A 23,605-nucleotide genomic window follows, 5' to 3' on the forward strand; every position below is an offset into this window, starting at 1 on the left:
ATGGTGCGCCCTAGCTTGATGGCGAAGAATACTGATATGCACTGGCGCCTACCTTTGGTTTGCCTCCTCTGGGAGGTGGCCATGATTGTCCTTTTTGGCATTTTTGTACGCTTCAGCCCTGAGGCTAATGTGGCTGATTGGGAGAAGGAAAAACACCAAAGGAACATCTCTGATGTGGAGAATGAATTCTACTTCAGATACCCCTGTGAGTATAATTATACCAGGCAGTGATCCAGACTTTTGTTTATTCGTTACACCTCTGGTGTAGTGCTTTTCCTTCTGAATGGCAGAAGGGCGTACTTGCACACAGTCTTGAGAATCATAATGCTGGATAGATTCGGCCGGGAGCTCCAGATTAATGCCATAATCTGTAGTAGCGTGGTCAGGCACAGAGTGCTGAGTCTGGACTTTATGGCTGTGCAGGGACCTTCTTTGCTTGATTGGGCTGCGCAACTTTTCCTGGGTTGTGCATCTGGGCTGTGACCACAGCAAAAGCTTTAATTTGATTTCTCTTTGCTTGCAGGTACATTGAAGCCAAATCAAATATAATTCATATCATTTATTTCCATTAATTAAAAAAAAACAATTTCCTCTCTCCTGTCACATTAAAAGTGACCATTTGAAGATTTTGGAGGTGCACCCAAGAGTTGGGGAAGAAACATATCACCCTGAAACTAGAGATGGATTGTTTCACTTACTTCGAACATCTAACACGGCTTCTCCCTGTTTTAGATGGCAATATGTATTTCTTCACGATCTATATGAGACAAGCCTATGTTTGGAGTTCCTGCCATCCCTCATTTCCTGAGTGAGGTTCTGGATGTCTACCCTAAAAGTTCTGATCTGAAAAATCCCATGTCATCTGTGTTTAGGTAGGGTTAGTGTTTTGGCTGGAGGGAATAATAGAAAAGTGAATCAAGACATTCTGAAACCACAATTGCAATGCAGCCTTTCATAAAGGAATCTTCACACAGAGCAGGACATTTAAGAGGTGGTTAATGATCTGATTGATTTTTGTTGTAAAATAACTTCTGCTTTTTCAGTGGGCAACCAACTTCCATTGTAGATCAACTTGGAAATTGGGCAAGTTTCTCAACCTCAGCATCTTTAAGATGGGTGGACTTCAACTCCTAGAATTCCCCAACCAGCATGCATGAGCTGATGTCCACACATCTTAAAGTTGCTGAGGTTGAGAAACACTGGTTTAGATAGATTCCTCCAGAGGGAAATTCATGCTCTGAGCAGAGAATGTTTCTGGATGTTAAGGTCAATCGAGGAGGCTGAACTTTTAGGCAGGAGATTGGAAAGCAGAAAGCAGGTGGGGTTTTCCTAGCAGATCACTGGATATTTTTTTTAGTAGAGTGTCAAACTCCCCATATTGCAGAGATGGTCAAAGATTTCACTTTGCAAGTGGTTGGGATGGGGGAATTGGAGGTCCCAAAATAGGTAGAGAGAACCAGTATGATGTAATGGTTAAGGCACCAGGCTAGAAACTGGGAGATGGTGAGTTCTAGTCCCGCTTTAGGCACAAAAGCCAGCTGGGTGACCTTGGGCCAGTCCCTCTCTCTCAGCCCTAGGAAGGAGGCAATGGCAAACCAGTTCCAAAAATCTGCCAGGAAATTTGCAAGGACTTGTTCAAGGCAGTTGCTAGGAGTCAACATTGATTTGAAGGCACCAAAAAAAAAAAAAAAAAGTAGGCAGAGTCACATCACACATGTAACCAGGACTGCTTTCCTCTCTGTGTGTCTTTTCAAAGAGGATTGTCTTTGCCTTTTACCTATGGTATAGCTACACTAAGTAGGTTTGTCTATGTAGTGTACTTAGTAAATGTACTCGGCGTCCACTTAAACTAACATTTTTAACATAGTCCCTGCCTTAAAATAGGGAGAAACTGGGCTGCCAATTTTGGGCAGCAATGTTCAGAGGAATCTCCAACAGAGAGAAAAAAGTCCATGCGGTCACTGAATGTACTGATGGGAGACTCCTTTAGGCAATAATATAAAATCATTGCATCCTTCATAGGAAGCCAGAGAAGTTGCGTTTGCCAAGGCCTTTTCCTCATTTTGCTGGTAGGGGATGAGGCTAGACAACTCCCAAGTTCTGCTCTCACAATGCCTCTGCTGAGGCCCTGAGGCTTAACCATCAGAGGCAAGAAAAGCTTGTTCCGTGGTCCCTTAGGCTGTTAATCTCCCAGGCCTGTAATACAGCCTTCCTGAAGCTGAAGCCCTCCAGGGTTGGGCCCCCAGCTTCAAGAACTTCTAGCCAGTTGTGTTTTGAACTACAGTTCTTGGTGGAGGGTCAAAGACACCAGTAATAACAGTGTTTATGTTATTATCAAAGCTGATGAAAAACCTCTTAAAGAAAAGAGCAAACTCTCTTGAATTCATCCAGACTCTTGTTCATATTGCACTAAGCCATGGTTCCCCTAACTATGGTTCATTGAATCAGCCATGATTGATTGTGCTCATATAACACACTTGATAACATACTGTAGTCCTGAAAACACCATGGTTGAGTTCATGCAACACATGAATACTAAACAAATCGTGACACTTTAGTGCAAAGATTAATTCACTCTTAATCAGAATGAATGTTTCAACAAGCATAAATATATGGGAAAGGGTGAAAAGTATCTTGATGAACACATAAAACAGACCAATAAAAAAACCCCAGATCAGCAGACTTTGTTTCTTAGACTGCTCACAATGCATATTTAATCAGAATTAAGTCACCTGTGGATTCCTCTCAAGCAAATGTAGATAAGTTGTCACATTTAGACAGCCTTGGTTATCCTCAATGCAACAAGATCTCTCATTGCATCAACAATTAAAGAAACACCTTTGCTGATTACCAGTAATAATATGGTGATAACTAATCACTTTAATACTTAAGAGAGAGATATCAAGAATACAATTAGGAATAAAAGTTATTTAACTGTCGTAACTAGAAGCAGCACAGAAGACTCCTTCAAATACTGGAATTGCTCAAAGCAGATTTATGGAATAATTAGCATTCATGATAATCAGCTTCAAACATAGATCTACCAAATGAACAGCAATCTTTGCTCCAATGTCATGCTAGCTGGGAATTATGGGACCTGTGGTGAAAGGGGTCTCCTTTGTTACGGGCAGTATTGACACAATATGGCTTGTTTCAGGAACTGCCTCCCATTCCAGAGTCTTCATGAAGTTTGATACTTCATTATTAACCAAGTCGCAGTCTTAATGCACTTAGAGGAAATTACCCATTTCCCACTTAGATTTCATAAACAGAACACCTCACTTCATTAAGCACGGGTTTTTGATGAGAATCGGCTAGTTCCGTCAGTCCCTGGAGAGCTTTAAGCTGCCCGGTTTCACACTAATCACCATCCTGGATTAAGCCAGGGAAGGGTTTAATCATTAAACTTCTTTCAGATAACAGCAATGGTGTTTCAGCCTAAATCCTCTTCTTTCTTAGTGAGTCCACATATGAAAATCAACTTCCAGATTAGGGTAATGTATTTACTGTGTCAAATCAGAGGTCACAGAACTCTGCGCAAGCTTTTGAGTTCAGCAGAACTCTTTGCCAGGCAAGAGGAAGGAAGGAAGGAAGGAAGGAAGGAAGGAAGGAAGGAAGGAAGGAAGGAAGGAAGGAAGGAAGGAAGGAAGGAAGGAAGGAAGGAAGGAAGGAAGGAAGAAAAAGAAAGAGAAAGTTATAGAAGTTTTGCTATGGCTGTAATACTTTCTTGATTGTATCTGCAATAAGTAATAATTGATTACTAATTCTGTAAGTATAAAATCCAGATATAACTGGCCTCCATTTCCATCCTTCGACAAAACATGTAGGTTCTTCACCAGATAAAAACAAAAGGAGGGAGAAACTAGAAAGTTTTCACAGTAAGAAAACTAGAGAAAATGATAGATGAGTATGTGGGGGAACAATATATTTGATAAGATTGAATATCAGATGCCAAATGTCCACTTCCTTTGTGTTGAGAGATAAAATTTAGTCTTCTTTACTTGCATCTACTGATTGGGCTGGCTTTTCCATGAAATGATAAAGTATTGTGCATGCTCTCTTTCTCTGAAAGAAAATGTAATTTGTCAGAATGAGTAAACCAGGCATGGATGGAATCCAGAAACGGAATGACCTTTTTTCCTCACTGATGCTTTATAACAAAAGATAAAGAAAGAAAAGGAAAAACAGGAGAATTACTCAGAATGCTGCTGGTCATAATTTGCTGAAGCTTCACAAGTTACAACATTTTCCTTGATAGTGGAGAAATTGTTTTATCTGAAGACAGTTGCTCTATCGTTAATCAAACAATTTTTTTTTTTGATACCCAGATGAGAGAGAGATCAGTGAAAGCTCCCATATCATCTACTCTGAAAAGTATTTAAAATGTGGTGGTGGTGGTGATCCAGAGGCTGATGGGATAAGGAAGTAGAAATGTCAGAGTGTTCCTGAGAACCTTTTAAGAATTTGTTGTTTGGCTAGCGGGAGCTAGTTTTGGATCCACTAGTCAATCTCAGAGAAATTGGCATTTGGCCTCCAAAGGTTTCTGATAACCAATAATTTGATTTTGTAGTCTGAATACATGTTCAGCAGATATGGGTTTGTTTCGATCTGTGACTGCAATTCAGCTGTGACTGAATTATTAGCTAAAATGCACAGGGATGCCCCAAATCCCTGGGGATTTGGGGCATCCCTGTGCATTTTAGCTAATAATGTCACAATACCTCCCTTTATTGTTGGAATGTGAGTAAAGCGATGGGTTCTTTGCTCCTTGTCTGTCTTGAAGGGCTGATACATGAGGTGTTTTCCATGGCTCTGCAATGTTTCTGGCCATCTCTCCTTCCTGGTCTGAAAAAATCACATGGGAGGAATTTCCTTGCAACACCTTTCATGGGGATGGAATTGAAATGTGGGGTGCCATGGAGGCTGCAGACTGCCAGAGACAAGATGGTACAGACGTTCACCAGTACCTTATAATTATAGGTAGTCCACAGTTAACAACGGTATTTGGGACTGGAATTTCTGTCGCTAAGTGTTGCTGTCATAAACCTGATCACTTAGCAGTGGCAATTCTGGCAGTCTCCATTTCTGTCATTAAGCGAATCCCACTGGTTGTTAGGCGAGGACCCACCCAGATCCAAGCCATTCCCGGTTTGGTCCCTCCCAGCCCCGAGCCTCAGTAATATAAGGGACTGCCTCCTCTTCAGCTGTCCCTACTTGCCTATCTCTCACCCAACTCTGCCCTTTTGACTGCCCTGTGCTCCGCTGGCCCTGCCACCCTGCGATCTGGACAAGGGCACACACGGCCTTGGGAAGAATGCCTCATGGCCAGCAGCTGTCTTACAAATGGCTAGGCTGGGCACACCTTGTCAGCAGCGGGAGGAAGAAGATGGTGAAGGTCAACTGGGGCAGCAGGCTGGCAAGGCCAGCAGGCCGGCAGAGGCAGTGGAGCGCAGGGCAGCCAAAAGGGCATAGGTGGGGGGAGACCTAGGTGGGTGGGGGAAGTTGAAGTTGCATGTGGAGGTGGGGGAGGGGGTGGATCCCAAGCCAGTGATGGAAGAAACACAACCCCATCTTCAACTTGTTCACTTGCCTTTGGCATCTCCTGGACCACCAATAATTGCCAAGTTTTATTTTATAGCACAGAAGCAGATTTCTGTTTTGAAAATATGATGAGCAGCAAAGTTGGTTAAAGATCTGTGAAGCTGCTTTGTCCTGTAGATAAAGTGTATCCCATCCCACTGCCTGGGGTATAGGGTGAAAATTGCTATTAATCGTATCCCCTGCATAGAGCAAATTCCAGGAGATCACTATTAGATTTTGAAGTTTTTGACCAAAAAAAGACAGCAGCAACATTTTTTTTTCATTAGCGGTTAGGCCAATATTGACTGTGTTCACACAACAAATTTACTCTGGTTGCTGCATTCACTTTTTTTGTGGAGTGTCACAATGCATTAAACCATAAACTAATCAAATGGGCTGGCTTCATACAACTGCTAAGTCACAAAAATACTAAGTAAGTTTAACATTAACCAAGCTTATCATGTTGTGTGAATGACTCTTCTGGAAATCTTTAGTTGACCTGGTTAAACCTACTGCACGAACATAGCTTGACTCATACCTTCCTTCTAAAGTCAAGGCAAGTTATATGGAACTGATACGCATGCACTTCAAGCAATCCTGTGAGGTAGGTTGAGGGAAATGAAAGACAGTTCAAAGATCAACCAATAAATATCATGGCTGACCAGCATCTGAACCCAAATCTCCTGTGTGCAACTAGTCTTGCCCTTTGAGGAATCCTGACTTGTCAAAACTTGGGCATGCAATTAATTCTAGCCACTGTATCTACCAGCATGAAATTCTAGGAGATAATCTTCTTTAGAAGCATTTGCCTATTAATTCAAAATTAATTGTGGTTGCTCAGGAATAAGAGAAAACACTTTACCTTTGCACTCAAGCAGTGTTTCTCAGAATCTTTCAACTTTTAAGGAACTTTGTTCACCCTGCTTTATCTCCCACAATATGCTTGAAGCATCCGCTACAGAACATCTGTATTGTAGGCAGTGCTGTGATGGATTCCAGGGAAGATGCTTATGGTATGTACTGTTCTGACATAAACTGAATGTTGTAGACCTTAAGTGAGGAACAGTTGTGTGTAAACTAGTTGAGTGAGGAAGTTGCTAGACATGCAGGTAGGTGTGGAATAAGGATGCGGGTGACAGTCCACATAATGGAGTATCTTTCTTTATTGCAGCTTTCCAAGATGTCCATGTGATGATTTTTGTGGGTTTTGGCTTCCTCATGACCTTTCTTCAACGCTATGGCTTTGGAGCTGTTGGCTTCAACTTTCTCCTTGCTGCCTTTGGGATCCAGTGGGCTCTCCTGATGCAAGGCTGGTTTCATACCTTTGAGCATGGGAAGATACTCATTGGAGTAGAAAGGTAAGATGGCATGCTTGGACATGGGAAAAAAAGAAAGAAAGAATTTCTGGGTAGCAGGACACAAGACTAGCATGATACAGTGATGAAAATAGATTAAATTTGTGGCTTTGGAATGCAAAGATGGACATTGGGTGAGAGATAAGATGGACTCTCTTATCTTTTATGGAGTCAGAAATAAATGTTCCGGACATCCAAAAGTAGGATTTAGAGAGAATATGGAAGCATCCTCTGAGACACTCCATTTAGTCTGAGGCACGCTTGGAATTTTGGACCAAGTGCACATGTGAATATGTTGGAATTTAGAGTGAATATACTGAGTGCACTCACAAAATGGCTGCCATGGTGTATATGTTAGCAATGGTGAGGTAGACTTTCAGGATGTTCTCTACCATCCCTAGAGGACCTTGTGGTCCAAAGGGAATTCCTGCCAACAGATAAGATACCAGAGGCTGGTGTTTTACTTTACAGCATGCCAGATTTCTGTTTAATTTTTTTTAAATAGAAAATAGTCAGTGGAACAAGGAAAGTGGTGGGTTCCAAGAGATATACCTGAAGGGATATTGGGGGCTGCAAGCTCATGCTGCCCTACCCTACTGCAAGCTAAGACCATTATTGTAAATTCTGCACAATGGATGATAGAAAATGTATATCAGGTCAAAGCTATTGTGTGACACTTAGGGACAGATTGGAAGAGTGCTATTATATCCCTTGTCAGTCATCTCAAGGCTAAGCAAATCCATTCTTCAATTCTCATTGCTCTAATATGAACCTTTCCCAATTGCTTGAATACTTACAGTGTAGTGCTCAAGCAAAGAAAAGAACCGTGGCTTCCCATGATTTGGAAATTCAGCTTCTATTGATGCAGCCTAATTGGAAGACCTCAAAGACCAACTTAGGGTCAGATCATTGTGGAGAAAACCTACCTATGTGGTCACCAAGTGTCAATAACGACCTGATGGTACATAATCAATCAATCTATCTATCCAATTGTGTTTGTCATATTTGTAGCCATGTCTCACTGCTGGCTCATGTGATCAACTACAGTTCCAAGACACTCATTGTTGTGTTGCTTCAGTAGCCTTCTCTGACTCCTTCATCTCTTCCTTCTCCTCTCAGCCTGATTAATGCAGATTTCTGCGTGGGTTCTGTTTGTATCGCCTTTGGTGCCATTTTGGGCAAAGTCAGCCCTGTGCAGCTGCTCGTTATGACACTGTTTCAAGTGACCCTCTTCTCCGTCAATGAATATATCCTGCTTGACCTGCTTCATGTAAGGCTATTCACCTTGGTTCCAAAAATTCAGAGATTCTTCTATTTCTTAACTTCCACGTGACAAAATTGCCTTGTGTTTTTGGTTATTACGTAGCATTCTTAACAACTCTGTGCAGTAGGCAAGACAAAGAGGACAGTGGTTTAAGCTTTAGGTCAGGTATGACTAGCTTCCTTCAGCTCAAAGGCCACCCTAAGCTTTGTATGGCTGGGTGTGAGAGCCATTTCTCACACTAAGCAAACATCCTGATACCAGATCGGTCTGTTACCCAAACAAGAGATGGGTGAAACCATCTCTCCTGTCCTAAGAGATTATCTCCTAGCTCATTATAACACATAGGCAGGAGGAAGTGGCTCAAAATTGGAACTCCAATTTTGATATGTCTTGCATTTGATGCATGCTGTCACTCGAAATTTTTTGTAATGGCTTCATTCGTCTTTCTACAATAAACCTATTTATCAGAGGTTTTGTGGCCTTGGAGGTCTATTCTTACAATTGAAGGAGCAAAGCCTAAAACTAGACAAGAAGTATACTCCAAAGGTAGGTGAGGCCAAGGTCGAACAGGGGAAGGAATTCATAATTTCTAAGGGGTGAAATGGGTGTCTTAAATTTCTGCAAGACTGCTCTCTACCTTGCTTCCTAAATAACCTTCAACCACAATCCAAATACAGTGGTACCTCGGGTTACGAATTTAATCTGTTCTGTGACTCTGGTCGCAACCCGATTTGTTCACAACCTGAAGCAAATTTTCCCATAAGGTTCAATGTAATTACCGTTAATCCGTTCCGGCATCCGCGGACCACGCGTCAAGGGCGGAAAAACGGCCACGGACTGCACGGCACGGGTGGAAAAATGGCCGTGGACCACGTGGCATGGGCGGAAAATGGCCGCAGACCACGTGGCACGGGCGGAAAATGGCCGCGGATCCGGTTCGTACCCTGAGGCGGAGTTCGCAAACCGAGGTAAATTTTTGCGGCCGGAGCTGGTCGCAACCCGAAAAGTTCGTAAGCAGAGGCATTCGTAACCCAAGGTACCACTATATTAGCCTGTCTACTCACGATCTTTAGTAGCTGCAAAACGGGTGCCAAAGTGGCCTACTAGCTATGCTTTTTACACCCTTGTTATAACACATCCTTCCCAAAGCAGGTGCTCTCTAGATGCATTGGTTAACAATTCCCAGGATCCTCCACCAGCATATCTAACAACGCAGTTTGGAATTCTGCCGTCCAAATGCATCTAGAGGTCTCTAGATTGGGAAGGTTAATTTAGCAACATTTGCTCAAAAAACCCTGGTGAAACTCCTAGGGAGCCAATGAAAAACTCACAACTATATATACACCATAAACGTATTTGCTAAGACTTCAAATTTTCCTCAACTTAAGAGGGGTGACAAAAAGAGAGAGGGCTTTCTTGGCGATAGCTCTTCTGCTTTTAAAGAACCTGCTAAGAGAAGTTTGCCTGGTATCCACAATATGACTTTTCACTTGTTTTGGATTAAGACTGCTCTTTCAGGCTTTTAAAATATCAAGAGCTGTTGCTTTATTTGCTACCCTTCACTTTTCCTTCTGGCAGTACGTTTTGATATTGCATGCCTGCTATTTTTGAGGGAACAGATGGGGCTGTTGTGTTCTTTCCTTTGCATTTGTTTTTATTGTAATAATCTTGTATTTTATTATGTTTTCACTAGATAATAAGTTATCTTGTTTAGTACCCAGAGCAGAGATGAACAACATGTTGCTGGTCAAGGAAGCACTTAATGGGAGAGTATTACATTACAGCCCACCCCCCACCCCCATATGTAAGTGAAAGGACAGCCATATTAGGGAGGGAGCAGAGCCTACTGCTGGTCTCTTGCCCAGGATCCACAAGATTCAGGACTCAACCCTGGTGGGATTGGAATGTGGTTGCACAAGTAGGGCACGCTTTGACTGAATGTACATAAAAGCCCCTGAGAGGAAGAGGTTCTCTTGACCATCAGATAAGGGGATGGAATAAGATTGTGACTTGAGGGTTTGAATAGAAAAGCAGGTTTAAAATAATTTTGCCAGCCTTGTGGAACAGAAGGATACCTCCTTGACTTCATTTCAACATGCCCTTGTTGCAAGTAAAAGGGCATCTCGTTTCCTAAATTTATACCGTTCATTCTCTACTCTCAGTAAGGCTGAAGAGAAAACAAAAGTCCAATAAATATGACATCCAAAAATTATTCTTCCATATTCTCAAAGCCAAAGGTAAGAGAACCAGACTGAGGACCTAAGTGGATACAACTCCATTCTAGGAAGTAGCAATTCCATGCATTTTTTTTCAATGTTTCATTTATGTGTTTGTTTAAAATGTTTTTTTTATCTCATTGTTTAGCCAGAAAGACTCCCAGGGTTGCTTTCAGATAAGATAGTCCTTGCCTGCTGGCTTACAATTTAAAAGACATTCCATCAAAGGGAAAGGAAGTAGGAGGGAGGAAGGCCAGCACAAACTCAGATTCTACAGTCTTTGCTACGGGTTGTGCAAGTCATAGAGTTGCAACTAAGCCAAATGAAAAGGTCTGCTATTTCTTCTTTTTCAAGACTCCAGTTTCTTACACTCTCAGCCAGCGTGGGTAGCGGTGATGGAAGTTATAGTCCAGCATATTTCTGGGGCAGGTAAAGGAAGTTAGAGAGATTGTGTGGATGAAGATCTAGAAACACAATTTTCAGATGCCCAAAGGCACAAATCTTCTACTGAGACTGTTAATCAGCTGAGTTCAGGTTTCATTTGTGTTGAGTTGATTCTCTGTAGAGAAAAACCAACCATTTCTGGCTAGGCTTCAACCTCTTTCATATCTGTCATTGCAGGTGAAAGATGCTGGTGGATCCATGACTATTCATACATTTGGTGCTTACTTTGGCCTAACTGTGACCTCTATTTTGTACCGGCCCAACCTTGAGCAGACCAAAGACAAGCAGGAATCTGTTTACCATTCAGATCTTTTTGCCATGATTGGTGAGTTGTGCTTCCTCTCCCTGTTAAAGGGGAGGGCCTTCACTTTTGAAGATAGTGGACAGAATTAGTGAAAAGAGGCTTGGGCTATTGGTGAAAAGGCTGGTCCTTTTCTCTACCTTTAATTCTGTTCTCGGTAGCCCAAGTGATATACTTAAAGGAGAAAATGCTCTGAAAGCGAACTATTGTGGACTTTGAGCCTTTAATCTATATTACACAAAGCTGTATGTTCAGCACGTCTCAGAAAGCAGGAAAAGATATGCTTGGCATGTCATTGTTTTGGAATCCTGAAACATCTTTTGACCCTTATGATCAAATTGAAAGGAATGTAGAAGTTTCCTACCAAGCTGTCTCTAAACCAGTGTTTCTCAACCTTGGCAACTTTAAGCTGTATGGACTTCGACTCCCAGAATTCTCCAGCCAGCCATGCTGGAGCATGGCTGGAGAATTCTGGGAGTGGAAGTCCATACAGCTTAAAATTGCCAAGGTTGAAAAACATTGCTCTAAACTATCCATTTATTGAAGCACAAACTGCTCTAAACTATCCATTTATTGAGGCACAAACATTTAAATCCCATTAAGGTTATAGAGCTTGGTTTTCTGGTTTTGCTATAACAACCTTGAGGCCCTATTTTAGATGTTTTTAAAATGCATACAGACATACACTATTCCTGTAGAAGAAAGCAGTTGATATGCTATTATAGGGACTAGTTGCTTAGTAAGTTATTTTTCCTGTCCTGTCTCCACGTGGGCTGGAGAGCTTCTCAGGGGCTTACTTTCATCCCTCATACTTTATCCGGAAGAGTGAGCTGTCTGCAACTCCTGGTCTGTCCTCATAGCAAGCCAATTCCTTTCCGTTGCAGGGACCCTGTTTCTGTGGATGTACTGGCCCAGCTTTAACTCAGCCATTTCCAATCATGGGGACGCACAGCACCGAGCTGCCATCAACACTTACTGTTCCCTTGCTGCTTGCGTCCTCACTTCTGTGGCCTTCTCTAGTCTCTTGCAAAAGAAAGGAAAGTTGAATATGGTGAGTACTGTAAGGTCAAGAAATGGTGTCATGGCTTTCTCTGATCTTTTATGAAGTTTCATGGAACCGCTGCCACAGGTGTGTGTGTGTCTGCCTGCCTGCCTGCCTGCCTGCCTGTCAATCAATCCATCAATCATTAAAAAACAGCCAGTCTTGTAGGAACACCACCTTTTACGAGATTTCAGCACTTTCCTGGCCAAAATATCATAAAATATCAACCTGATTGCTCAGGCAAGAACACCTCTCTCACAAAGGTTCAGGACAGAACACTGAAATCTTGAGAAATTTCAGGAGAGAATACCAAAATATTTTCAGGCAAAATGCTGAAATTAGGTAAGATTTCAGGCAAAGATACGGACATCTCATGAATGTTGAGGCTTTTGAAATTTCTTTTAGACACATTTAAAAAAAAAAAATTCAAAAGAGTTCTCCTTCTCCTTCTCCTCCACAATGGGTCAGAAAGCCCGTGGTGCTAGGCATAGTGAAATTGCAGTTTGAAAAAACTGTTGTTGCATCCAGGAATGACTGTGAGATGTGAAAAAGGCCCTTAAGCAAAAATAAATAAATAAATAAATAAAGTAAAAAATCAGGGATTTAAAGAGCTGTGTCTTTGTCTAGGTCCACATTCAAAATGCCACCCTGGCTGGGGGGGTGGCCGTAGGAACATCTGCTGAAATGATGCTGACCCCCTATGGTGCCCTCATTGTGGGCTTTATCTGTGGCATCGTGACAACCATCGGATACGTCTTCATCACAGTAAGAGTATTTCTGAATGCTTGGCACCGAAGCTTTCCTGAACCTTGATAGTATGACCAAACAGTGCGAAAGTGGAAATGCTGTTTCCTTTCACTGCAATATGTTGTAGCAGATTCCTCTTTATAGCATTCATTAGACACGTTTTGTCCTTCTTTTCTTTCTTCTAGCCTTTCCTATATGCTAAGCTACGTATCCAAGACACCTGTGGCATCCACAACCTTCACGGAATGCCAGGTTTAATTGGAGGCATCGTCGGGGCCATCACTGCTTCTGCTGCTACAGAAGAAGTATATGGGAAGAAAGGGTGAGGTGCTTTGGGACATCTCTGGAGGGTGCCACCCATTTGGCTTGGTTTCCTTTTCTTTGGAGAGAAAGAAAGAACTGCAGGAGACAGAACCGTGGACTGCCCAGTTTACACGGTGCCTAAGCCCTAGGAGTTTTGCTTTTACCTGCAAGATGCATCCACGCTCCTTTAGGAGAACTTTGAAATGCCAGCGAGCAACTCACCCTTTGAGGAAAAGAGAGGCAGATGGTGATGAACCAAAAGGAACTTGGGACCACAATTTTTCTCGGCATGGAGGAAAATCCTCACGTTTGTCTCTTTCCCATTTCACTTCCTTCTTACAGGCTCACCAACACATTTGACTTCACCGGAGAATACATGTATCGGACACCCAGCATCCAAGGGGGATTCCAAGCAGCTGGCATCGCAGTGTCATTGGCCATGGCCTTGGTGGGGGGAGCCATTGTGGGTAAGTGGAAGATCCTCATGCAGATGTAGAACAGCTGCTTTTCTTAACAGAGTCCTCTCTCTCAGTGTGTCCAGCTGGAGGTGGAATATCTACTTATTCACCTGTCTCCAGTTCTTCATGATCCACCCAAGTGGCTACGGTCTTTTTGCCTCTGGTGCTTCCCTGCTGCCATCTTCTGGCATGTTAAGCTTTAGTAAAAAAATCGTTGGTGACATTTCTTTCATTCAATATCATAGAAGAGTAGAGTCACCTTCCATCTGAGCTCAACTTTTGTAGACTTACCTGGAAACATTCATGCAGTTTTCTTGGGATTATGTGGAAGTGTTTCTTTCATGTTCTCAGTTCTGCAGCTCTTTCAAGTTTCAGATGTCAAACTTAAGAGGTATTTTTTTTTAGTTCTCATGAATTCTTATGTATATCTTGCTGGATGTTTCTCCAAACCTAAAGATTTTCTTTTGTGATTTTTGCCTTAGTACAGAGTGTTTTAAAACTATCCCCCCGATGTTGTGCACATTAATTGCATTAATATATACATTCTCATACAGACTTCCCCCGCCCCCTAATATTAAGTTGCAGTATTACTATTACGATCCACAAACTGCGTTGCAAATTTCAGAAAACCGCAAAATTTGTAGGGTGCCTGCATTTTACTTCATGTGCTTTGATTCCAAAATGCACACTAAACAAATGTCTCTCCATTCCCATCTTCCACACCTATTTCCTGCACCATCCTTCAGCCTCCGTCTTGTTTTCCTAAGGGAAAAAGCAAAATTGAAAAGGAAGGAAAAACTAGAAGGGGAGGACGGGACTTCATTTACAAAACAACAAAAAAAGTGTGTGTGGTGCTGAATTCATGGCCCATTAAGGAGAGAGACCCTGGAACTGTATCTGGTTCAATTTAGGGACTGATAGGATGGCTGAACATTTCCTCAAAAGACAGCAGGCTAAAATGAGCAGGTCTCTCTGTATATGTGGTTCTAGACCTCAATCTGCAATTAGCTTGTGATAAACAGAAGACATCGTTAGGTTTATAGCAACACAGTAAGTCGTGTTTGCTTGTTTTGGGTTTAGTGTGTTGTACAAACCTAGACAATTGTACTTTCACCATAGTTAACAAAATATTAGTTTGCTTATGTTGTGTAAATATAGACAAGAGAGATATTCTTAATCTTGGTTCAGACAGACCCATGGACATCCAATGGGGGGCAAATAGGTCCACTGATATCGGACAGTTATAATAAATTTGAAATAACAACAATATTGTCATAATGTCATTGCACAAATGATGATATATGAGGCACATTACATTGTCATGACTACTTATGGCCACCTATGGACAACCATTTAAACTACGGAAGGGGACCCCAGTGGCATCTGCAGGGGGGACTCAAAACAGGCAAAAGGCCACATATGGCAGCTAGATGCAAGCCTCGTCCCTTTTCTTTGTGCCATGATGCCAGTCCACATCTTGCCTGTTATGACCCGTCATAGATACTGCTGGGGGGACTCTTCTTTTCCTCTCTAAGAGCCAATTAGTTCTTCTGGGTTAAAGCAGCCTTTCTTTCTTTCTTTCTTTCTTTCTTTCTTTCTTTCTTTCTTTCTTTCTTTCTTTCTTTCTTTCTTTCTTTCCCTTCTTCAATATTTCCTCATCTCTCTTCTTTTAACAGCTACGAAGAAGAATCCCAGGGAGGGACAGGTCCCACTGGCAAGATTCAGAACAGAGGGGTTGGGAAGGCCTTTGACATCAAGCCAAGGACATCATGAATTAAACCTAGAGCTGCATGCAGGCCTGTGGCCACAGGTTGCCTAAACCATGGTTTGTGGTTTAGAAAACCTCATAGAAAACCTCAAATCTGTATGCATTTATGAAAGGAGGAGAATGAACCTTTTCCACCACCATTTTAGAACAATAACAGCTTTTTCTTCTATGGGGCTTCATGTGTCACCTTAAGCCATAATGTAGTAGTTTTGGTTTCAGTTTCACTTCATATGTGAATCCAGAAGGAATCTGGTAGCACTTTTTCTGACAAACGAATTTTATTGAAAGGCAGAAGTTTTCATGAGCTGCAACTTACTTCATCACTCTGGGCATCCTATGAGGTGAGCTGCAGCTCTTGAAAGATTATGTTTTTTAATCAAACTCATTCACTGGAAAAGGTCCTAACAGACTCCTGATTTTTTGCCACCATGGACTGGCATGGTTCTCCTCCTACAGTGTGTAAATCCAACCCTTCTAATGGGGTTTACTTAGCACCTTGCAAGAACTGATGGTTGGCTTGTTCAGTTAATCAGTCCATTCAATTAAACAAGCCATTTTAGGTTTTGTGAACCTGGGCACAAATTCAGAGACCTGCGGTTAGTTCTGAGCCGCAGTTAGTAGAAATAAATCTCAGCTGAAAAAGAAAATTCTAAAAACCACAAAAGCACTGTAAGTGAATTTAGCACTTGATTTTCTTCCCCAAAGGTGGCATTTTGAAACTGCCCTTGTTTGGTGACCCTACAGATGAAAACTGCTTTGAAGATAATGTCTACTGGGAAGTAAGTGGATTAGACCTTGATTAATTAAATTAATCAAGATTGTTGGAGAAGCTCCCTCTGTGGATTCTGTATCAATGATTTATTCAGTGGTCCTGGAATTAAGTCTAACTGAATGCAAAAGAATATGTATCTCATGAAGCAGTTTTGAAGTGCAACAGATACCCTCTGACTGAGAAGCTTATTCTTTGAGATTTTCATAATTCATTATTGTTTTTTTTTTAATAAAATTTTTTATTCTTTACAACAAACACAAAACATACATAAACAAACAAGAACATACAAAGGCATAAAAAAAAACATCTTCCATTTTATACCGTGTGTCAACCAGTTACCAAATCGTTGGTGCCCCTTTCAGAATCTTCACTCATTTATATAAATTCTCATATCATCTATTCAAAATATACTTGTATACTTATCAATTATCAATTATTAATCATTTGTAGCTAGTCTATAAAATCATTTATTACAAGAAATTTTAGCTTTCATTATAGGATTAGTAATACATTTTTATCCATCGATTATATATGTATATATATATAATAATTAATATCAAATTTCTATTATAAAATTTCCTAATCCATTACATTACTATATTTTCTCATCTAACCATTAATAAAACAAATCCCGTGTCATATAAAATTGCTTATCTTCTTACTCTAATTTCAAATATCAATTTAACTCATCTCTGCACATTCCATAATTTTCAATAACTTCCTCCTGCATAGATACTTTTTCATTCTTCCAATTCTTAAAAGTTACAGTTCTAACCACTATCAAAACATACTTCATTCTTCACTACATGTTTCAACAAAAATATCTCTAGTTTAAAATCTATATGTTACTATATCCAACCATATATGAATTTTAGTCTAATATCTTAAAACATTTAGAATCAAATACAATTCTTTACTATATATCTCAGTTTTATACCTTATTCAAACACTTGCATAGTTTTAAGTTCACCCTTTTCATTCAATATCCCAAAATATCTAACTGTTTATTCCTTTTTCTATATTATTGGATAAGAGAAAGCAATAATAAATGTCCTTTCAAACATTCTGCTTTTTAAAGCTTCTGTCAGTTCCATCATTGTTGTATTCCCCTCGTTTTTTCTTTAGGCATCTGGAGTAGTTTCTTTCAATGTTGTTTTACTTCTTCTTTTTAAGTATTCTCTTAGTACAATTTTCCATTATAAACTTGTATAATCTTTTTCTCACCCTCATTACCAAGAACAAGTCTGTCCCTCTTCATTTATCAGTTGATTAACCCTTTTTGATTCTCAGTTTATAAGCCTCAAAATAGTTCTGTTTAGTGTTTCTAATTTCTTGTGCTATTTCTTCCTTTTCCATTGATCCCGTTTTATGTTTAATTAAGTCCATTTTAGCTTTGATGTCTTTTTTTTTTCTTGCGGGAATTTCTGCAGCTCTTCTTCCAGTTTTTTATAGTCATCCTCGATAGTTTATAAATCTTTTTCTGCATTGTGTTTCTCGTATAGTCTATTATCAAACCCCTTGTATAGACCTTCATTAAGTCAAAGGATTCTTTATCTTTGTTCTTGCCAAGAGAAAGAGAAAAAAAAAAGAGAAAAAAAGAAAAAAGAAGAGGAGGGGAAAAGCTAGGTCTCTTTAAAAGTCCAACTGGGGGGGGGGGGAATAGAGAGCAAAGCAAAGCTTCTACCAGAAAGAAGAGCTACTGCCACTAAACAAGGCTCTTGTGACTAACTCAAACTTTCCATCTTGAATATTTTCAAAATCGCTTTCAACTCCCCTTTCTTATTTATAGTTATTCGGATGGCACCTGTACAAACATGCACATCCCACTATCTTTTTAGAAAGCCCAAAGTCCTTGAGTATACGTCACAATGAAAAGAAAAACACTATATCAAGCCTCTAGATGGCAGTGCAACTTTCTTTCATTTACTTTCTCTTAGCTCCACTTTCCCCATTTCCAAAACAAAAAATATAGGTTTCTTCTAACAATAAAAAAAATCTTAATCAAAAAAGAAGCTTGAGATAAAAGATTATTGAGTATTGAAAAGAAAAAGCCAGTCCAGTTAAAAATATATTTTTTTAAAAGAAAAACATCTTGTCAATTCCACTAAAAAGGGAAAGTTAAAAAACAAAGATTTTTTTCCCCTTTTTTTTTATAAGGCTCAATCTCGCCGCTTAATCCACTTTTCTTCACTTTTAAAAATCTCTTTAAATTACTTAAGGTGTTCTCTAAGAATAGTTGAATAGTAAAGGTCCATCTCACCCGGTTGACACCCCTCTCCTTCTTCTTCCTTTGGAGCTGTCCCGGCTTTCGCAGTCATTAAATAGCTGCCTCTCCTCCGACGGCTTCAAGAGCTTCTCCTGGGATCAATCTGGGACTTGCAGTGTCCCTGAGATCCGCAGGACGCGCCCTTTGCAATCACCGTCTCTACAGGACGGCTTAGGTCCATCGGGACCATCCGGGGGGGGAGATATCGGTTGCGATCCTGGGAGCCCAGGATTGCCCGCTGTATCGCCGCGACGCCAGCTCCACCCCCATAATTCATTATTGTTATACCCCATGTTTCATTCAGGACCTCAGTGTGGCATTCATAGGCCCCTTCCTCCTAGTTTCCCACAGCAACAACCCTGTGAGGTGGGTTGGGCTGAGAGATCACAATTGGCCCAAACTCCCCTAAGGAGCTTCCATGGCTGAGCTAGAACCTGGGTCTCCCCACTCCACCTCTGCACCACATTGGCTCTCTTTCAGGATAGTAAGAAAGGTAAAACCCAGCCCAAATTTCTAAAAATGAAATCAAAATTGTGACCCTTAGTTCAGGTAGAGGAATATCTTTGATATGTTAACCTGAAAACCTGTTTATCCTCATCACCCCTTTGGACATACCACAAGATTCCTCCCTCTTGTATTTTAATGCCAAATGTATTGGAGCTCCATCTTCTCCATGTGTGTGTGTGTGTGTGAGAGAGAGAGAGAGAGAGAGAGAGAGAGAAAGAGAAAGAGAGAGAGAGAGAGATTTATTGACCGCCTCAATCCTGAGATCAATATGGTCAAAGCCAGCTCTCTAATTGTGCATTTTATTATGTTTTTGGAACAGAATTCATATCCTAGTATTTCAAAGTGCTTGAATGTTGTTATTCTGGATGTGCAATAATACAGCATCTATTATATATTCCAGATAGATATACAGGGAGAGAGAGAGACAGAAAGAGAGAAATATCCATGTATGTATGTATGTATGTATGTATGTATGTATGTATGTATGTATGTATCTGCCTGCCTGCCTGCCTGCCTGCCTGCCTGCCTGCCTGCCTGCCTGCCTGCCTGCCTGCCTGCCTGCCTGCCTGCCTGCCTGCCTGCCTGCCTGCCTGCCTATCTATCTATCTATCTATCTATCTATCTATCTATCTATCTATCTATCTATCTATCTATCTATCTATCTATCTATCATCTAAGGATAGATACTCTGCCACTAGATGGCACTGTTGCCTGCCATATGGTGAGCTAGTTGCATGCCAGAATTCCCCAACATAGATGCCCTCCAGGTGTGTTGGATTACGATTCCCATCATTCTCAGCTACCTAGCCGTGTGTCATGGAAACTGTGGTCCAATACATCTTGGACTATCGTGCCCTCCCTTCGGATGCATAAAGGCAATTGATGCAGGAAGAGGCCTAAAAAAGGAGGTGATTCTGACTTCACACTGCATTCTGTCACCCTTCTAAAGGTCCCTGGCGATGAAGAGGACAACCTGTACTGCATGCATGGCTCGAACGCTAAGCCTGTGACTACCCCTTAACCTGTACATCAACAGACGAAGGGTAAGATAGCCAACCCTTTTATAGGCAAGCAGATTTCTTTTATAACTTTACAGCAGGGCTCAGACCTGATCAGATTCTCCAAGGGCATTAAAGCCCAAATGAAACTAGTGCTCAAACGTCTTGCATTGCTTCTTAAAACTGGGCCTAAGTTCTGATTTTTATATGCTTCCAGTGGAAGGGAGCTGTTTATTCCTAAGGCAGGCTCCAGACATCCTTCTTTATATTCTTTTGTTGCTGGCTGTTTTTTGTAATGCCAAAACCCAGCTTGCAGTGTCACAGTCTTATTGCCCCTCCACCCACCCACCCACCAGGTGAAAAAGGCTTTGGTTTTTCTGCCTTATTCTCAGAGGGCATTCAAATGTTTTCCATCCCTCTGCAACCTTCCTAGCTGCCCACACTTCCCAGTCTGGAAAATTCCCATAGGAGGCATCTCTTTATAAAGCCTTCTCTCAGCATTTGGTGGAAACATAGAAGGTCAGGGAATCTGCAGTGTGGTAGAGAAAGGATCATGCCAAGGAAGAGATTTGCATGCTCTGGGGGCCTCACTGCTAAAGTAAGGGAAGAACAACCCACTTTGACCATGAGAATTGCTGGCTACGGGTTATGAAATACAAATTTGCCTGTCAGCTCCCAGTCTGGAGAAGGGTCCTCTAAGACAATAACATATGTTTTCAGCTGACACAGTTAGTAATGGGATTTCTCTCTTTCTCTTGTAGGGCAATCAACCTCTGCATCTGGGATTCCCTTGGTTTTTATTTTTTTACTGTGTTTTTCCCCTGCCTTCTTACACACTCTAGGTCTTCCTAAAGAGAGGTTCCAAGTTTTGGGGCAAATGCAACAGTGATATCATCCTTCATATGGATACAAAGACTTCTTTAAAGGGGAGCTTTGAGCTTTCCATGGTCTCATTCTCCTTTTCCTCCTCTCCCGCCCCTTTGAAGCAATCCCCTTAGTGCACCCCGGACCACAGGCCATTTAGATTACAGCATAGTAAGAGAGGGAGCAAAGGATTCTCAAGCCAAATTCAAGCTTTGGGCTCATAAGGACCATCGAAAAAGCTTCAGGCTTCCTTGTTGTCTTGCGCTGAAACATCTTCCTAAAGAACGGTTGGTTTCTCTGGCCTGCCCCAGCACCTCCTCAACAATCATCCCAAATCTCCCTTCTTCTTTTTCTTATGAGATGTTTTTCCAACTAAAGAGAAAAAAGGACCTTCAGTCCCATCTTTGTCTCCTGAACATTCTGAGCTGCAATATTATGGCTAGAAACTTAGGAGACACGTAAGTCTTCTAAAGGTTGCATTCAAGAATGAATGCATTTTGCCAAACACTTTAGATTGGGGTGGGGGAATCTCAATTTTCTGCACTGAAGGAAGTTGTCTGGAAATTGCCGTTTCCAAACCAACACAAAAAGATGTCAGTTTAGGGCCAGCCTGTGTAGGAGTACCATTATGCCCCAAACAGTGAATGGTAAAAAACTGAGAATAGCAATATGTGTGCAGCATGCTGAAAGATCTGTGATATGCCCTTGGACCATGAACACCAAAAGATGTGCTTTAATAGGCCTCACTGAAATCAGTGACTCTTTAAAGGACTTAATGCTGGCTAGATTAAAAAGCAAACAGGTCTGAGGACATAATCCGTAACAACACTGTTTTAATCTGTTGTGGGTTATATCACATATTTTGTTCCTATATTATTCTGGATCCCTTTTTGAATAACCAATGTCAGGGATGAGGGTCTAAAATAACTTGGCTACAGGTCTTCTGGGCCCACAGAGGGACCATTTGGGATGACTTGATATTTTGAGAGCATCAAAATAGGTAGGCTTTTATTTGCTCATTGCAGTGGTTCATAAATTGGAGAATGGAATCAGGGAGGCCTCCAAAGAGAAACAGTCATGGTAATGACATTCACAGAGATCAGATAAAAACATGTTCTAATCACACGAAATACTTGAAATGTTAGATCACTTAAGTCATTTAACAACATTTGGTCAGATGAGACAGTGCTGGATGTAATCCTAAATATAGTCCAGGGAGTTGTGTTGCGGGACTGATCACAAATAGTCAATTTGCTGATAATGAAATAGTCAATAAAATATAAACACATTTCTGTAAATTATAAATGTAGATCTGCCAGGGAAGGCCAATTTCTAAAGAATGAGGGAATCTGTTAAAAGTGAGTTGAAAGGCAGTGTTGAAAGGTGGTCTTCTCCATGACATTTTCAAGTTATTTTAAACCACAATAGAAAATGTACATACAGGATTTCAAGTGCATGGTTAACCAGCAGAATCAAGGAAACTTGAGAAGGCGAAAGTATTATCATTCAAATGAAGAGATTTTTAAAATATGAACTCTGACAAAAGGAATGCAAACTAATAATAAGGAAGTCGAAGAGAAAAAAAACCCTGAAATTGCTGACCTTTTATCAAAAGCGTATAGCTTTCCCTAAAATTGGCTGCTTTTTTAAAGGACTGGATACTAGTTTTCCAAAAAAAAATAGTTGAGGAAGGGAGGCAAAGGAATCTAGAAATTACAGCTTCCTCTGCATTAACATCTATTCTGGGTAAATTGGTGGAAAGCATTATGAAAGATAGAATTACTAGGCATATAGAAGAATGAGCATGCTTTCTGTACAGGCAAGTCTCACCTCCCCAATTTTTTAGAGTTCTGTAAGGAGTCAACCTGATCCATTGTTTACCTGGATGCTTTTATTCAACATCTTCATCAAGGAATCCTGAGAGTAAACCTAGCAATCAAGGCATAAGAGCATTCCTTTTATAGATGTGACTAAGAAAGAGAGAATGAATACAATGAGAGTTTTGCAAAAGAGGGCTGACAGAAATGAGGTTATCCCCAAGGTCTGTATGGGAACTGGAACTTTTTAATAAAGTTGTTCCAAAATGACCTAGCAATGCGTAGCAATGGTTGAATTTGTAGATGATTCCAGATTCTTCAGGGGGGGGGAAAAAGTCAAGAAGCCCTGAAAGGGTTCCCCCAAAAAGATTCTCTTTCATCTGCATGGGAGAATATCCACCTAAGTCTTGCTACAGATCTTGGGTGGTTGTTCACCGTCTGATGAATACCTTGACCCAATGCAATACCAGCTTCACCAAATCAGTCAAAGCCTTCGGGGCTGCATTTGTACAACCTGCTATGCTGCTCTCCTGAATCTGTAAATGTTGTAAGTAAAGGCATTTTTACAAAAAAAAGACCCATGTTTTGCCATGTTTTATCCTCTGCAAAGACTGATCCTTTATCTCCCACTTCTTCATTGGACAATGGCCACAGTACATAACTTAACAATAGGATCCCAACGTTGTGCTGTGTAATAAAGAAGCTTGTTTGGGTTTTTGTGGATGGTGGGAAATGAAATGCTGCAATTTATAGACCATCATTGTTTGCTTAGCAGAGTGTCTGAACCCAGCCACCATCCTTTGTAAAGCCCATTTTCAGCAATCCAAACATTAACATTCCAAGCGATGCTGGTGGCTTAATGTTTCTGAATTGCACGTACTTTCCCGAGGAAGGGCCCCCAAT

The 23,605-nt window shown here is 41.0% G+C and overlaps 1 protein-coding gene across 1 annotated transcript; it reads left to right on the top strand.

Annotated features, from left to right (window-relative positions):
• RHCG (Rh family C glycoprotein) lies at positions 1–23,253 on the top strand. The gene is made up of 11 exons (XM_088148187.1): positions 1–205; positions 6,752–6,938; positions 8,055–8,205; positions 11,037–11,184; positions 12,045–12,211; positions 12,830–12,967; positions 13,135–13,271; positions 13,595–13,719; positions 16,184–16,257; positions 19,973–20,066; positions 20,783–23,253. The coding sequence occupies exons 1-10, from the start codon at positions 1–3 to the stop codon at positions 20,042–20,044; spliced, it is 1,404 nt and encodes a 467-aa protein (XP_088004313.1). The 3' UTR covers positions 20,045–20,066; positions 20,783–23,253.
• The last annotated feature ends 352 nt before the right edge of the window (positions 23,254–23,605 follow it).

The sequence above is a fragment of the Python bivittatus genome, unplaced genomic scaffold, assembly GCF_059951505.1.
Source record: "Python bivittatus isolate LINGU-HERP-01145 unplaced genomic scaffold, Pbiv_v1 ctg000530_np1212, whole genome shotgun sequence".
NCBI lineage: Eukaryota > Metazoa > Chordata > Lepidosauria > Squamata > Pythonidae > Python > Python bivittatus.